At 40.4% G+C, this 18,617-nt stretch overlaps 1 protein-coding gene across 8 annotated transcripts in view; it reads right to left on the minus strand.

Moving 5' to 3' along the window:
• Window positions 1-11,907, minus strand: part of LOC311104205 (nuclear factor 1 X-type-like) — a 107,625-nt gene extending 95,718 nt beyond the window's left edge. For 3 of the 8 annotated variants that reach the window (XM_084145936.1, XM_084145934.1, XM_084145911.1), the window contains exon 1: window positions 334-382. In XM_084145936.1, coding sequence (XP_084002062.1) covers window positions 334-369 — 36 coding nt within the window. In that variant the 5' untranslated portion in view covers window positions 370-382. Of the gene's footprint in view, window positions 1-333; window positions 418-11,217 lie in introns of those variants that run through there. The other 5 variants (XM_084145908.1, XM_084145924.1, XM_084145922.1 and 2 more) reach the window with 5 other exon arrangements.
• Between the last annotated feature and the right edge of the window lie 6,710 nt (window positions 11,908-18,617).

Here is an 18,617-nt window from a genome sequence, read left to right on the forward strand (position 1 = left end):
CATGTTTTTTTCAACTGTGTGTCGTTTTCTAGGTTTTTTGGGGTCCTTTTTTCATTTTATACAACTCTACATGCTGCACATTATCGTTATAATTTTCTTTCCCACGAGGGAAGGGTGCTTCGGCGGAGTTGCAAGGCCCTTTTCTCAAAGTGTGTGTGGAAATAATGATTGTAATGGTTTGCAGCTGAGGAGAGGGAGCTGTGAGTGACATTATGATTGTGGTGCAATTACCAAGAGCATGAAAGCAGACCATCAGTCAGAATAATGACTAATGACTCAAATAACACATTAAATAATCATAATAATAACAATAATAACAATAATGATGCATACCCTGTAGGAATCTGATACTACAAAGCATTCAGGCATCCCAGGACCTCTGGAGGGGTCTTCATTCACCAGAAAGGTTTCGGTGGCCTGAAACGTAACACAACAGTCATTCATAGTGTCAATGCATTTACCATCCTTTAAACAACTCCTTACCTTATACAACACAACACACAACACAACATCATTTTCATTTTAATAATAACATTATAATATTATTGTTCTTATGTATTTATTAATTATTCATTATAATTATTATTGTTCTTATAATTATAATTATTACTATTGTTATTATTATTGGTCAGAGATTATGTGCCAATTACAGTTCAGTCAAGCAATATCAGCATAATGTACAGAATCTCTAATGGAAAATCCCTACCCCTCTTATACTCACACACAAAACATGATTCAAAATGTGCACTGGCCAACTCATATGCTACGCAGGCCTGAACTCCTGTGCTAGCACCAGAATGGAGACCAGACCGTTTCAGCTGCTTTTGGATAACACCACACAATACACATTGACACAATGGCATTTCCTGTCCCTGGTTGTCACCTGGTGACTTCTCCCACAGCGGTGACTGATTCAGCACAAAACATTCACATGGGGCATACATTCACTGATCGATGCAGCAAAGGTATTTTTCTAAGTGTTGTTTCCATTCAGCACAGTTCATTTGTATGCTGTGGAACACACCAGCTGGGCCTTGAGCGTTGAATGAGCATCCATTCCAGTTCTGCCGTCAATTGAGGCAGGCCAGCCCAGACAACATAGCTGGGAGGAAACCTTGATATGGAGAGCTGGGGGAAAATCCTATTTTCCAGAACCTTAAATCCTGATTTCTCAAGTTTCACAAAACAGGAACAAACAGTGTTCGAAGCCAACTCTGAATGCATGCTACTCTTAACTTGTGTACCTGGTAAACATACACTATATACACTTAAAACAGACATTAACACACACAGATAACACAGGAACAATACTTGAAGGAATACTTACACACACAGACACATGCATAAACACACAACACTATAATAAGTCCCAGACTTTGGCTAACCGAGCTGCGGCTAGAAACACAGGCTATTCATATCCCACCCAATGAGAGGTTAGCACTCGTCTTTTCCCTTTCCCTTTTAACACTGGAGGGGCATCTGTGTGTGTGTGTGTGCGCCTGTGTGTGTGTGTGTGTGTGCCTGTGTGTGTGTGTGCCTGTGTGTGTGTGTGTGTGTGTGTGCCTGTGTGTGAGTGTGTGTGTGCCTGTGTGTGTGTGTGCCTGTGTGTGTGTGTGTGTGTGTGTGTGTGTGTGTGTGTGTGTGTGCCTGTGTGTGTGTGTTTGTGTGTGTGTGTGTGTGCCTGTGTGTGTGTGTGTGTGTGTGTGCCTGTGTGTGTTAGTGTGTGTGTGTGTGTGTGTGTGTGCCTGTGTGTGTGCGTGTGCGTGTGCGTGTGCGTGTGTGTGTGTGTGTGTGTGTGTGCTGCATAAACTAATCATTTAATGCAAATCCATTGCTTACTTTTGTACGTTTGCTCTTCAAGTTAGATTTCCGAATAAGAAATGTGAGTGCAAGTCATCCAAAATAACTGTAATATGTCCTTTACTCTCCTAATGGACATAGGCATATTGTCTTGACATTGTCCTACAGTAGTAGTTCTGCTTGCCACATACAGTGCCTTGCAAAAGTATTCATCCCCCTTGGCGTTTTTATTTTGTTGCATTACAACCTGTAATTTAAATGGATTTTTATTTGGATTTCATGTAATGGACATACACAAAATAGTCAAAATTGGCGAAGTGAAATGAAAAAAAAACTTGTTTCAAAATATTCCAAAAAATAAATAATGAAAAAGTGGTGCGTGCATATGTATCCCTTTCCAATGAAGCCCCTAAATAAGATCTGGTGCAACCAATTACCTTCAGGAGTCACATAATTAGTTAAATAAAGTCCACCTGTGTGCAATCTAAGTGTCACATGATCTAAATATATATACACCTGTTCTGAAAGGCCCCGGAGTCTGCAACACCACTAAGCAAGGGGCACCACCAAGCAAACGGAACCATGAAGACCAAGGAGCTCTCCAAACAGGTCAGGGACAAGGTTGTGGAGAAGTACAGATCAGGGTTGGGTTATAAAAAAAATATCAGAAACGTTGAACATCCCACGGAGCACCATTAAATCCATTATAAAAAAATTGAAAGAATATGGCACCACAACAAACCTGCCAAGAGAGGGCCGCCCACCAAAACTCACGGACCAGGCAAGGAGGGCATTAATCAGAGAGGCAACAAAGAGACCAAAGATAACCCTGAAGGAGCTGCAAAGCTCCACAGCGGAGATTGGAGTATCTGTCCATTGGACCACTTTAAGCCGTACACTCCACAGAGCTGGGCTTTACGGAAGAGTGGCCAGAAAAAAGCCATTGCTTTAAAAAAAAATAAGCAAACACCTTTGGTGTTCGCCAAAAGGCATGTGGGCAACTCCCCAAACATATGGAAGAAGGTACTCTGGTCAGATGAGACTAAAATTGAGCTTTTTGGCCATCAAGGAAAATGTCTGGCGCAAACCCAACACCTCTCATCACCCGAGAACACCATCCCCACAGTGAAGCATGGTGGTGGCAGCATCATGCTGTGGGGATGTTTTTCATCGGCAGCGACTGGGAAACTGGTCAGAATTGAAGGAATGATGGATGGCGCTAAATACAGGGAAATTCTTGAGGGAAGCCTATTTCAGTCTTCCAGAGATTTGAGACTGGGACGGAGGTTCACCTTCCAGCAGGACAATGACCTTAAGCATACTGCTAAAGCAACACTTGAGTGGTTTAAGGGGAAACATTTAAATGTCTTGGAATGGCCTAGTCAAAGCCCAGACCTCAATCCAATTGAGAATCTGTGGTATGACTTAAAGATTGCTGTACACCAGAGCAACCCATCCAACTTGAAGGAGCTGGAGCAGTTTTGCCTTGAAGAATGGGCAAAAATCCCAGTGGCTAGATGTGCCAAGCTTATAGAGACATACCCCAAGAGACTTGCAGCTGTAATTGCTGCAAAAGGTGGCTCTACAAAGTATTGACTTTGTGGGGGTGAATAGTTATGCACGCTCAAGCTCTCTGTTTTTTGTCTTATTTCTTGTTTGTTTCACCCCAAAAAATATTTTGCATCTTCAAAGTGGTAGGCATGTTGTGTAAATCGAATGATATAAACCCCCCAAAAATCTATTTTAATTCCAGGTTGTAAGGCAACAAAATAGGAAAAATGCCAAGGGGGGTGAATACTTTCGCAAGCCACTGTATAGGCTATTTCTGTGAATATGATTTGGTTCTCTTAATCTCAGAGAAAGAGGCTTATTCTCAGGCCTGAGGGTGTTACAGTCCTAAAAGCGGTTGGATTGACCAGTGGTTTGCGGAAAGGAGGGAGGGGTGAAGGGATGGAAGGATGAAGGGATAGCAGAGTGAAACCTCTCTCTCTGCTGCATGGATTGCCTTCATACTTGAAAAGGGGCATCATTTGTTTGAGGCGGCACTGATTGTTTGATGTAGCTCCCTGTAGCACTGGCCCCTTTTTCCTTTTTCTGTATGTTTTTATGGAGCATGTTGTCAATTATATATGCCACCCTTTTCTATATATATGCAACATATGCCTGATCCATATGGCCAGCCTTGAGCGAAAACAGTATCAAGGCCTCACTTAATCAACACTTAAAAAGATACAAACAATGATTTGATGTCTGGGATGGAGTTTTAGTGACCTAGATGGGGTGTTTTACCGAATTAAAATGTTCATCAAATGTAATTGATTGAGATTTGATTTCTTAACATTCCCATGTTTGGTGAGCAGTGAATGCTCAATTTAACTGTGTGGGTTTGACCAGCAACTAAAACAAAGGCAGAAATGCTATCTTTTCCAAATGACAATCAATGTCTCAGATTTTCGTTAGTCTAATAGTTGATTGAAGTATTTTTGGGACCTGAATCCTGCCCAGTCTCTCTGTCCATCTCTTCCTCTCTTTTTATTACGCACACACATGCTGCAGACACACAATCTCTCTCATCAAACTATATACAGTCAGGTCCATAATTATTGACCCACTGAGCTACAGATGAAGTCGGAAGTTTACATACACTTAGGTTAGAGTCATTAAAACTCGTTTTTCAACCACTCCACAAATTTCTTGTTAACAAACTATAGTTTTGGCAAGTCGGTTAGGGCATCTACTTTGTACACGACACAAGTAATTTTTCCAACAAATGTTTACAGACAGATTATTTCATTTATAATTCACTGTATCACAATTCCAGTGGGTCAGAAGTTTACATACACTAAGTTGACTGTGCCTTTAAACAGCTTGAAAAAGTCCAGAAAATTATGTCATGGCTTTAGACGCTTCTGATAGGCTAATTGACATCATTTGAGTCAATTGGAGGTGTACCTGTGGATGTATTTCAAGGTCTACCTTCAAACTCAGTGCCTTTTTGCTTGACATCATGGGAAAATCAAAAGAAATCAGCCAAGACCTCAGAAAAAAGATTGTAGACCTCCACAAGTCTGGTTCATCCTTGGGAGCAATTTCCAAACGCCTGAAGGTACCACGTTCATCTGTACAAACAACAGTATGCAAGTATAAACACCATGGGACCACGCAGCCGTCATACTGCTCAGGAAGGAGACGCGTTCTGTCTCCTAGAGATGAACGTACTTTGGTGCGAAAAGTGCACATCAATCCCAGAACAACAGCAAAGGACCTTGTGACGATGCTGGAGGAAACACGTACAAAAGTATCTATATCCACAGTAAAACGAGTCCTATATCGACATAACCTGAAAGGCTGCTCAGCAAGGAAGAAGCCACTGTTCCAAAACCGCCATAAACAAGCCAGACTACGGTTTGCAACTGCACATGGGGCCAAATATTGTACTTTTTGGAGAAATGTCCTCTGGTCTGATTAAACAAAAATAGAACTGTTTGGCCATTGTTATATTTGGAGGAGGAGGGGCTGGTGCACTTCACAAAATAGATGGCATCATGAGGAAAGAAAATGATGTGGATATATTGAAGCAACATCTCAAGACATCAGTCAGGAAGTTAAAGCTTGGTCGCAAATGGGTCTTCCAAATGGACAACGACCCCAAGCATACTTCCAAAGTTGTGGCAAAATGGCTTAAGGACAACAAAGTCAAGGTATTGGAGTGGCCATCACAAAGCCCTGACCTCAATCCTATAGAACATTTGTGGGCAGAGCTGAAAAAGCGTGTGCGAGCAAGGAGGCCTACAAACCTGACTCAGTTACACCAGCTCTGTCAGGAGGAATGGGCCAAAATTCACCCAACTTATTGTGGGAAGCTTTTGGAAGGCTTCCCAAAATGTTTGACCCAAGTTAAACAATTTAAAGGCAATGCTACCAAATACTAATTGAGTGTATGTAAACTTCTGACCCACTGGGAATGTGATGAAATAAATAAAAGCTGAAATAAATCATTCTCTCTACTATTATTCTGATATTTCACATTATTAAAATAAAGTGGTGATCCTAACTGACCTAAGACAGGGAATTTTTACTAGGATTAAATGTCAGGAATTGTGAAAAACTGAGTTTAAATGTAGTTGGCTAAGGTGTATGCAAACTTCCGACTTCAACTGTATATTGTTTGCTAAAAAAATTAGGAAATTAATATTATTTTATACTAATTACTCAGAGAAAGAGATTTAGTTTAAGAAGTAATAAAAACAAATCTCAAAATGATAGGGGTCAAAATTATTGACACCCCTGTTTTCAATACTCTAGCACCCTCCCCTTGGGATCCTTTGTCTGTTCTTATGGACTGTCCTCTTCAATTCAAAGCACAGGTTTTCAATGGGGTTCAAGCCCGGAGACTGAGATGGCCATTGCAAAATGTTGATTTTATGGTCAATTAATAATTTCATTGAGGATTTTGATTAGTTCTCGGGGTCTTAAAGGAAGATCCACTTGAGGCCAAGTGTCAGCCTCCTGGCAGAGGCAACCAGGTGTTTGGCTAAAATGTCCTGGTACTTGGTAAAGATGCCGTTGACCTCAACAAGGGCCCCAGGACCAGTGGTAGCAAAATATCCCCATAACATCAAAGATCCACCACCATATTTTACTGTAGGTATGAGGTTATTTTCTGCTTATGCTTTTGTTTTTCAACGCCAAACCCTGTGTGGCCAAAGAGCTCTATTTACATGTCTTCTGACCACATCCACTGGGTACAGACGTCAGTTCAACTTCTTCTTTCAACTAAAACATTCACCATGTCATTGGATTTAGGTTAAAAGCTGGGTAAAAAAATATGAAATTCCCTTATGTTGATGACTTTTTGCAAATCTCAGTCTCTGGATTTTAACTCTATTGATAACCTGTGGTTTTGAATTGAAAAGGGCAAACCATAAGAGCAGACGAGGGATATCAAGGATCTAGAAAGAATCTGTATGGAAGAATGGTCTAAGATCCCTCCGAACATGTTCTCCATCTCATAAAACTTTTTAGAAAAAGGCTCAGTGTGGTTATCCTCTCAAGGGAAGTGTGCTAGAGTATTGAAAACAGGGGTGCCAATAATTTTTACCCCTATCATTTTCAGATTTGTTTGTATTACTTGTTAAACAAAATCTCTTTCTCTGAGCAATTGTATTAGTATTCAAAATTCAAAAGGCACTCGCACATCTGAGGTATCTTTTTTGCAGGTGCATGGTAACAGTTGAATAAGATGAGAAAAAAAGAAGAAACCTGCACACTGCTCTTGATAGTATCACTGCTCTTTAATAAGCTTTACGATATGTAAAGCTTATTAAAGAGCAGTGATACTATCAAGAGCAGTGTGCGGGTTTCTTCTTTTTTTCTCAATTGTATTAGTATAAAATAATATATTTTCCCCTTTTTTGAACATACTCAGTAATTGTATTATTTATTTTATACAGTCATTTTTGCTCATCTTGATCAAGGGTGCCAATAATTATGGACCTGACTGTATGTATGGGGGTTGCCCCACTTGGCATCTTTTCATGGCACAGGATAAATTAAAACATATACACTTTCTCTCTCTCGCTCTCTGTCTGTCTGTCTCTCTCTCTCTCTCTCTCACACACAAACACACACACACACACAGACACACATACACACAATAGAAAAGCACCTGACTTTCCGTACTAATTTCCAAACCAGTCTTTCTGGCCTCACAACAATCCATGAGGACAGTCATCTCCTCCATTATTGATCAGGCAGTGATCATCATCGTTATCACTCCTCATCCCCACCGGACATTGTCATCAATAGTGCCACAGTTAGTGTTCTACAGCATCACTGATATCCTCCCAGTCCCAGTCAGTGGCTGCATGGGGCTTCACTGTATACTCGGGAACAAGCTAACGAACCTGTGCAGATCAAAGAGAGGACAGGGAGGGGGAACTTGTTTGTTAAAAAATGTGGGGGGGAAATATGAAAGGAGAAATGTACGTTGTGTGAGTCCACGCCAGAGCCACCTCAGGGAAAAATGCTGGGAAAATGTGATATTTTACACCTGCTTCTCAGGAGGTGAGGGGTAAGAGAGGGGAGGTGGGGGATAATAATTAGAAGGGTGTGTGTGGGATTGGAGATTGCTTATTGTTGTAGGGCTGTTTGGGGTTTGCCTTTGGTTCTTTCTCTTGCATTCCATTTTAAGTCTGAGATGTGGATAATGTATTTGATGCCAGTTTATTATATTTGCTCAACCTGGTTCTAAATACAGAAGAAATTTAGAAAACTTAAATATGCAAATACAGCTCGACTGATAAATAGGCCTTAAGCTCAGTTTAATGAATAATGGTGTTGGCTCTAATTCTTCATTAGAGACCCTCAACTGGAGAGCAAGCAAAAATACATATATTGTTGGGAAATTCTTTCAAATTAAACTAGGAGGGCAGAAGACACTGTAAAACAGTTCCAAACTAAATGGAATAAAATGACTAATTAAGCGTTGGTATGCAGTCTGCAGTGGGCATAGTACTATGGCTGAGTCTGGACTATAGAAAACATTTGAGGCAGTATTTTGAATAAAATGTTGATGACCTGCTCACAGTCATCTAAATTTGGTCTGACGCTAAAATGACATTATAGTGCACAATGAATGTGTGCCCAAGGGACAACAGGTTAGTGAGGGGTGGCAGGTAGCCTAGCAGGTTGCCTAACAGTTAAGAGCGTTGGGCCAGTAACCAAAAGGTCGCTGGTTTGAATCCCCGAGCTGACTAGGTGAAAAATAGTAGAATAATCTGTTGATGTGCCCTTGAGCAAGGCACTTAACCCTAACTGCTCCTGTAAGTCACTCTGGATAAGAGTGTCTACCTAATGACTAAAATGTAAAAATGGGTGTGATGTGTACATCTTCTTCTCTCTGCAGTGGGCACTGTAAGATGCCTTTAACGGCTGAGGCTGGCATTCTAAAACAGGGGGCCTCATTCTGAAGAATCAGGATGGCTCAAAATGCAACACAACTTCTGCAGCATATGGACAGCTACCAAAACTTGATCCATGCTCATAATCTATGTACATAGTCCTCAAAGGTTATGGCTCCATTAGCACATGCCCAAAGTCTACCCGAACTGCTAATCTAAGATGACCTTACATGACCACACACCTTTAAGATGAAATGAGAAACTGACCTCGGATCAGAACTGAAAGACAACTCTCTGCACCCTTTATAGAATCACAACCAGAGGTTAATATGACACATATGCATGCCATCTCCTCCTCCCAAGTGTTTATTTAACAAAAACAAACCCTAGCATTCGTCTGGATTGCAACGCCAATGAGGATATGGTAGCCTCTACACCACAGATCACAAAAGGGCGAAGGAGGACCACATATACACAGTGAGAGATGACATCACTGGCAGCGACAGCCAAGAGCTGCAGAAAACATACGGCCTGGAAACCGCCTGTTTGATCATGTGGTGGGCTGCTCCCTCTGTACATACACATCAACATCTACAGCGTGGGATATACAATTACCTAACAATTTACACAGCTCCTCGAGATTATGATACAGTACTCCTCCTCATACAAATCACACACATCCTGACCCTGGGCCAGACCATGTAGCACTCGAGAAAATACGACTTTTAGTGCCTGAAGTCAATAGAGGGAAGGGCATTATAGAAAACTTAGAAAGGAGAGCATACATTAATTTGTGAAGCATATAAAGTATATGTTATTCTTTAATATATGCATATATTTATGCACTCCTAAACTACAATATATTTGATAAGTGAAGGACTCAATGGACAGGGTGAGTTTGAAGGATTGCCTTAGCATCCTTAAATACTGATTGTGCGTGTTTACATGTTTAGAAAACGTTGGGCAGAAATTCTCAGTCTAGCTTTTCATTAAAAAGAGGTGACTTGCTAAGTAGCTGAAAAACAAATCAACATAATCCCATGTGAGGCCTGTCCTGAATTTTGTTTTTATATTAAGTTACTGATGAGCTACTTGGACTAGTGCCATGCCAGTGTGCAAGTAAACAAATAATTATTCATACAAATACTTTTCCATATTCATGTGTCAAATAGAATTGTAGGAATCTATCAGTAACTTCAAGGTTGTATATGTCAGTGGTTCCTCAATAGGCAATGTTCATAAAATGTCTAACTCAATTGATCCTATGCCAAGAGATCAAGCTAAAGGTCAAGAACCTGACAGCTACATTATAACTCATTAAACAACACTTTTACTTTCCATGACTAATTTAGAACTTAATAGCAGTCCACTTCTACCCAATATCCCACAACTGGACTACTTTGGAAAAATACACTAAACAAATAAAGGAGCAGAATATATGTCCTTTGTGCTTACATTTAATCAGAAGTCAGATAGTTTTATTTGACTCTAAGTTTTTACTTGACAGTCTTAGAGACATGATTCACTCTACTACTTTACTGTGTAAAGATTATATCAAACTTTGTTTTGGTGTAGGCCTACTTATAGCTAAGCAATATTTTCTGTTCTCAAGAAACTCATGTTAAATGTTTTAAGCCATAGAGGAAATTAACCTCTACTGAACTAAACTCTCCATTACAATATCATAACATGCAATCACAAGCAGCATCACAAGGACCAGTGCTGTGGACTTGGTGGGCCTAGTGGTTATTAGAATGGCCTTGTGCTCTTCTTACTGCCATGAATTCAACAAGTAGCCTTTACAGCTATGCGTAATTACGCACCAGTCGGTAAGAAGTTATACCGGTAGATAATGTTAACAGAACACGAGAGGAAAGCAGTCTCGCCAATTATCTTCCACAACTAACATTGATTTCAGCAATAAAGTCCAACTCTTAGGGTAACATCCCCTATAAACTGTAGCCAAAATGCACTTATAAACCAAAAAGTAAGTGCGCCCGTTGACTATTCACATTAGGTGATTTCGATGTTTATGTTACTGCTTATTCCATTTCTTTCACGTTTGGGTTGTGCAACGCTGCGTTGACTTCGTGTATAATATAGATACATCAAAGTAGACGCTTGATTGGTGGAGAGCAGTGCTCTGCTTGTCAATAAGGGGCGACAGCTTGACCACGAGCTGCAACGACTGGAAGCAGCTCAACTGCCCCGGGAACGTAGCGGAGTGGAGGGTAAAGGAAGATAAATTATCCGCGTTATCCTTGTTAAAATATAACCCACTTCCATAGATGATTTAACATAAAATCCTATACAGTATCAATATGAGATTGGGTAGTGCAAAGTTAACTTTAATGTACGGTATTACTCCTTAAACCACTCACAAGATAACTTTGGGATTATCATTAATAATTTTTGATGCACTAGCGTGATGTTTTCGTGTTTAAACAAAACATTAAGATGTTTACAAGCTTTCAGATGCATAAAATAGCAAATTATTGATTTACACAGCACGTACCATTGTGGAAGAGGGAAATGTGCCAACAGTCTCAAATACCCATTTTCCACTCTAAAAAAGTTCAGCTTCCAAAAAAAGTGTGGGAGAGAGAAAACTACTCGTTTCTTCTGATACCGGAAGCAAAATACCCCTAATACGGGACGGCCTGTGGCCCGGTGAAATGTTTTTCAATTGTAGTTTTACTGTTCTCCTCCAACAGGGAAAGGGAAGGGAGACGGCTTATCCAAGTCAACCACTTCCCGGCTTCATTCGGGGTGTTTATGTCCGCTATTAATGCGTGGGACTTCCATGAAAACACGGACGGCGGTTGTCGGAGCTGTGAGGACTTGCTATGGTCGCCTGTCAGTGCGCCATCCCTTCCGTCCACTCTGTCCACTTTACCCCGCGAGGCAAATCCGTGCACGATGCGAGCGTCTCGTCAGCTCCCAAGTAACAGAGCAGAGGTCTCTCTTTGCAAGGGACCGACAGTAAGTAGACTCTGCTTACGCGCTCACAAATCAGCTGTTGCTTCTGTGTGCCTCAAATGAACTCAGTGTGTTATCCTCATCCTCTGGTCCTCCTAATAAAAATAAATAAAAAAATAGAATTCCCTTTGGTTCTTCTTCACCTGTTCTTCAATGCCCATATTTACTCGAGAAAAAAGGAGACCACAACTAGCACCAGATCTGGCACCATGGATGTTGCAATATCAGAGTTTGGGAGAGGTGATACTTGATCATGCCACTATGCCAGGCGACTTCACGAGAACGCGCATATGTATACGCTAAATCCCTGTACATATGACGAGTGAATTAAATAGTTGGAGTTAACGGCTGTTAAAGTGTAATAAACCCAGAAAAAGTGATGTGGCGGTCCGGAGGCGAGGAGGCGCAGCAGTGGATCGTGGCCGGAGAAGCGGAGGGCTGGTGAATTATTAATAAACGGAGCGGTTCACAGTCTGTCGTGCTCAGTGAGTAACCAGGACGGCAGCTGGGGGTTTAGAGGAATTAAATACGGGCTCAGAGTAAACCATGGACGGCAGGGGATTACCACTCACCGGCTACAGTGTAGAGGCAGAGCAGGGACGCGGGGAGGGAGGGAGAGCAGAGGGGGAGGTGGTATGATAAAATCCAAATAATTTAAACATTGCTCAATGATATAAGCTATAAGTTACAAACCTCTCTTCTCGGTATTAGGCCTAGATAACATTTTATCATTATCCAAAACAAATATGTAATCAGTGCACACTGCATGCAGGGTTATGTTTCTTTGATTTTTATATGGATATTTAGGCTAGTCATGCCAGATATATTACAACGATGAGAATTTGACAGTAAAGGCTTATCAGTTATGAGGCCAGAGTAGGCTATAGGAAAATATTTTGTAGTCTAGATTAATACAAAACGGACATTTTTTCCCACACAATAATATGCCCCATGCATATTAATGTCATGTTTGTGCGTTTTAGTAAGAACAGAGCAGGTTTGGAATAACTTTCTCTGGCTTGCAGTGAAGGACGAGATTAACCAGTTTTGTAGGCTACAGAATTATTTCCACTACATTTTCTACAGAATGAATCCACATTTAGCCAACTATTGTAAGCAAACTATTCTTTCTTTATGTAGCCTCGGCCTAGAGCAAGAACGGGACAGGTGCACGGATTGATGGGGCTGATCATTTTTGCACCCTGTTCAAATCACTGTGGTGTTATTCATATCAAACAATACTGGGCAATGAAATTCATTTGACATTTAATAGGACTTGACTTTATTAGAGTATTCATTTATTCCAACACATTTCTGAGTTGACCTTAATGGTAAGAAGATGTAAGAGTTGTGATGCCACAAAGTATGAGCGTGCCCAAGGGATTCCAATATGCTAACTAGTTGTTCATCTCCTCTTCCGCAATATAAGTTTATGACCTTATATTTAGAAAGACCCATGAGAAACACAAGCTGTTATTTAGTGATAGAGCTTATTATGGCTACTCCAGGTTTACAACTTCAGGAGAATCTAATAGCTAAAGAAGAGCAGATGTTGATGATGATGATGATGAAGATACAGCAATAACAAAAAAAAAGAAAGTAAACAATGATCCCAACATTATTACAATTGCTGTAATATTATTATTAGGCTATTATTAGACACTGATTAATTTAAACACATAAATTCAAATATTGTTAATATCACCATTAATCACTTTTATTTTTACTAATCATCCTTGGAAGTACTCATTTATTGCCTCCCCAGACGAAGTTCCTGCATTGTAATTTCACAGACTCAATGAAGCTCTGCAATATAATGCCAGAAGCCTGCAATTCTTCGATTTTTTACTTTTAACTAAAAAATAAATAAGATTTAATTCTAAAGAGACATGAGGACATGAGAAGATCAGAATGGCACTTGTTTCATTTCTACGAGAAAATTAATTTACTATAATACAACTCTGCTTTAGAACGAAATGGATTATATTAATAAATGCAGCGTATCCCCAAAGACACAGTTTGGCTATTTTTAAATTGTATTCATGGTTTTAAAAAGTGGTAGATTTGGATGACATTTTAGATACTTCAACAAACAGTTTCCATGTCCAATAATAGGCTACATCCAATTCAAATTATAATCAGGTGAAAGACCCGCAGGTTAGCTTTAGTAATATTAATTTCTGGATGTAGGTTGCCCTTGTCTATTTAATGTCATTTAACCATTGAGGAAAAAAACATAAAAATACACATTTTGTTTATTCTTTGAATGTTTTATGTCATAGGGAACATCTACATATTAGTGTGGTTTGCAACAGAATAAGTGTTAAAACATGTCTGTCACATTTAACTAAGCTGTATTGATATTAGGCCTAAATACTTTTTCATATTATCTGCTTTAAAATTATTATTTGTAGAAACTTTTTTATAAAAATAAAAACGTTTCTTTAAATTGATGGGTGCTATAATTTGTTTCAAAATGTATGTCAAGTATCAGTTTAGGCAGTTAACTTTCAGACAAATAATTATTTTGTTCTAGGCCTAAAGAAGAAGAAAAATGGTATAATGCATCAGATATGATACAAGTAGACCTATATCTATACAATAAAATGTGTAAAGCAAAACATGTCATATTGACTAGGCCTGTTTGTGACATAATGGCTATACTCAGCCTTTTGTCATTAAGCAAACATCACACAAGACGTCAAACTTATAGTCATCATCATAACCTTGGTATTCGCTTGGACAAGAAGGTTCAATATAGTTCAGAAAAAAAACAAGGGAGTACACATTAGTGCCTGACCATGCATTTCTCTGTCTGACAATGCTGTCAGCAAACACACAGCATCGATATCAGGCAGATACTACTCCTGGAAGTGTAGGATATAACTGCAAAATACACTTCTCTATTATTTTACCAATTGTGTATATTTTATTTTAGTACTTTATTCGTTTATGATATAGCCTATAGGCCTAAGCAACTTCGTAAAGCTAAGCATTGTATCATATCCTGATTTCCCACATCTTCCTCATCAATAGTTGTATGTCACCCAAACATTAGGCCTACACATGTAGGCTCTCAATGCCTCTGTAATCTGAATTCATGATAAGCCTATTTATCTAAACGATTAGATATAGGCAACAATGTAAAAGCACACAAAGTGATTTATTTATGTTGAAGAGAAACCATTGTTGTCTGATTTGTCACATAGTTTAATGTCAATCTTCACTTCCCTGCATGTGAAATTATTAAAATGTAAAAACGGCATTATTGCACACTGATATCGAATAATGCAAATAAGCTTTAAATATTATAAACACAAAATTGACCGTGTTCACTATATGCAGTGCAGAGCAGATAGACTCATGCACCCGCCGGCGCACTAATGAGTGTATAACAAAAACTCCTCAAAAAGTTTTCAGTTAATTAGTGATTAAGTCAAAGAGGGCCATTCGATAAAAAAAAATTAAAATAGGTAGCCTTCTATTTCTGTCGAAATAAATAGGCCTACATCAACTCAAACGAACTTGAACACGTATTTAACCAATCCGGGAAAACCCGAAGTAGGGCCTAGGCCTAGGCCTAATGCATCTGCTTCATTTTATTACTCAACCTTTCAAGTCCGTGTGATAAAGCCTACTCTCCGATCTTTCACCTGGGCCGCGAACCTACATGTCTGTGTTTAGAAATTAAGAGTTGTGATTTAAGAGTTTTTAAGCATGTTCTAAAGTAGTTTATAATTTATAACAATAATTACAAAATATTTAGGCCCAACACAAAGAAGCTCACAGCGTGCATGATGTGTCTTAGTACTGTAGGCCTATAGTGAGCATAGGCCAAAAACTAAAGAGCCACGACAGTTTTGCATCAGCTCCAGCAAAATAATTGCATGCCATTTGTAGACATAGTAGACATGGTACTTAATCCTGTGAATCTTTATAAGCACTGTTCTCGTTGCACAGCCACGGCCGAGAAATAAAAATGTGTTTCTGATGGGCCCAAAAACTGTTATTCACAATCCATTCCTGGCCTACAGTAAAACGAAACAGTGTTGCTCTTGAGGTAGCAGGAGCTACAACTATAGGCTATCTGATTCTCATTCAAATGAAAATGGACTCTCAGGCAGCGTTGTAAAGTGTAAGCCTTTATTTCCCAATTCCATTATTCAATTCCTTCTCGCGCTCTCCTGCCCTAACCAGGGACTTTACTTGGATTCCCTTCGGTTTCTCTACAGTTTGCCCAGTATTCTCGACTTGAGCTTTACAAAAACCGGGAAACAAAAGTTCCACTAGGCAACGGCGTGTTTAGGAATGCTGACATTGGCACTGTGAACGGGCACTGGCTGAAAGAGCCGCAGCCCTGCAGCCCAATTCACTGCCTCTGTTTATCCACCACAGGTACTGTAAGCCGATAACTTCCCATACGGAAGGACTAAAAAGGGCTGTTTACACGCTCGCTTCACCTATTCCCACACAGTTCTTCAAAACAGCAATGCAACGGTTATCTCTCATGCATATTTGTAAGTCGCTCTGGATAAGAGCATCTGCTAAATGATGTACATTTAAATACCCTGTCCCCAGTCTGTCTGTCGTAGCTCACCGCAAAGCAAGCGTAGGCAACTGGACCTATAACCTGCGCGCAATACTGTTTGAACAACCCGCTGTTAGCAGACCGTGGCCCATGTTGACCAAACTACCGAATTTTAGAGAAACTGTGGGCCGCCATACTGCTTTCCTTTAACCTTACCCCTTCCCGGACCAGGTGGGAAGGGGTCTGACCCCAAACTACATGGTTACAACATTGGCCATGCCATGGCTCATCAAACTCAAGAGTATTGCATTGAACTAACTATAAGCAAGCATTACATAAACCCACAAAATGGCCTATAGGCCTATTCTTATAGGCTACAGTAAATGTATAAAACTTTACCTGTCTCATAGCTGATAGGCCTACTTGGATGTGGACTTTGCTTGCTTGAGTGATGTTAGGCAGAATTACTGTTTGCTTTTCTGTTCTGTCATTTTGTCCCCAGTATAGTAAACAGGGACCCCAAACATGGCATAATATTATAGGCTATATATCCTCAGGCGGGTATAGTTCTTTCATGATCTAAATGTCAGAGCATAAATTGGTTATAGCTTCAAATACAGAGAATAAATTGCATCTTGAACATCTAGGTAGGCCTACCATAAATCTCCTGAACAAAATAGTTTTTTCAAAGGATCTTTCATCTTAAAGGTGTACATTTCTGTGTCCCAGCAGATTGTACATTTCATCTAGAAGGTGCTTTGAAAGTATGTCAGTTTTAAAGTATTACTGCTTAATTAACTCTGCACCCCTAATGAGTTTCTGTTGGAGTGGAACTATCAAGCCTGTGGAACCACAGAGGAGATAGAGGGTGTTAAAACATCTGTATACAGGAACACATATCCACACGCACGCACACACGCACGCACACACACACACACAAACACACACATGGTGGCCTACACATGATGCATTAGGCCTATTACCACAGCCCTGTATGTAACCAAGGCAGACACCTAACCAGTCCAGGTATAGAGTCCACCTCCAGGCACCCAGCGGTGAGATAAATAGCATGTGACAGAAGGCTGTGATTGGGCCAGGGCCAGGGTGGCTGCTGCAGGACGCAGGAGTGGAGCTGTCCCTGGTCCCTGGCTATCCCACACTCCCCAGCCTTATCAGGCTCCTACACGGTACCGCTAGAGGAAGGCACCTCTCAGGAGGGCAGGGCAACCAGCACACCGCTTATCTTCCACCAGCAAGGAGGGTTTAGAGGTCCGATTAACTCTGTCTGTGTGTGTGAGTGTGTGCGTGCGCATGTGTTTATGAGAAAGGGAAATTTATGTTTGTATGAGTGCATGGCTTTTGGATGTGTGTGTATTGTTTGCACACGTGTGCATGAGTGAAGTGCTTGGTGAGATGCTGTTAATCATGACAAGAACAAAGTAAATGATGATGCACACTTCTCTCTGTGCCAGCTCCCACTCTCTCAGTTAAAGCTCATCTCACAGTTCTTCAAAGCCACTGAAAGGGAACACAAAGGCTTTTTCTTAAACAAGATCAAGTGTTCTGTGTGTATATGTTTAAATCCACTAGGTTATCTCTCCACACAAAGCGGGAAACAATACAGTGTTTTCTCAGGCTGATGAACTGCAATCAAAACCAAGCCACCAACATCTTGTTCCTGTGTGGAAAGATACGAAATTATGTCATTTTTTTGGTCATTTGAGTACATGTGTGGCTCCATATCTCAGAGCCCCATTGGAAATACACTTCTTCATCTCTGTGATTTACTCAGGTCTGGCTCCAGCCAGTCCCATGGAGAGGGGGGCTGCAGGGGGGTTTAAAGGAAGGGGGTTCTGGGAGAGTAGGGTTGTCCTCCCCCAGGAGAGACCAGCACTGGTATAATCTGTTTTCCTGGCTCTCCATGAAAGAGAGAGGAAGACCCACTAGAGACTGGCCCTCTCAGATCGGCTACCCCCCACCCCTACTGTCTATCTTTATCTGCTATCTCTCCATACCTCTCTCCAGCTCTCCTTTTCTCACTATATTCTCCAAAGCTTATTTTCGTTCCCTCTCTCTATTTATCCACTTCATCTGCTAATCTGTCCATCCCTTGGTTTGAAATTGATTTATTCAACTCTCCATTCCAGTCCACCCTCTGCTTGCACAGGCATCCATTTGCTTTTCCTAATGGATACCGTTGTGTCAATGTTTCCTTATTCTTATTCTTTTTTCTCTTTTGTATTTTTTTACATACATACATACACATACATATCCTTTCTAAAAATATATATATTCCCCTTTATTACTTTCCAACCCCGCCACCCTTTCCCCACTTGGAGTAAACTAGTGAACAACAACGCCTAGTTTCCTTATTCTTATCTAAACGTATGTATCTCTTTGTATCTACA

Source organism: Coregonus lavaretus (genome assembly GCF_964263955.1).
Source record: "Coregonus lavaretus genome assembly, chromosome: 28".
Taxonomy (NCBI): Eukaryota; Metazoa; Chordata; class Actinopteri; order Salmoniformes; family Salmonidae; genus Coregonus; species Coregonus lavaretus.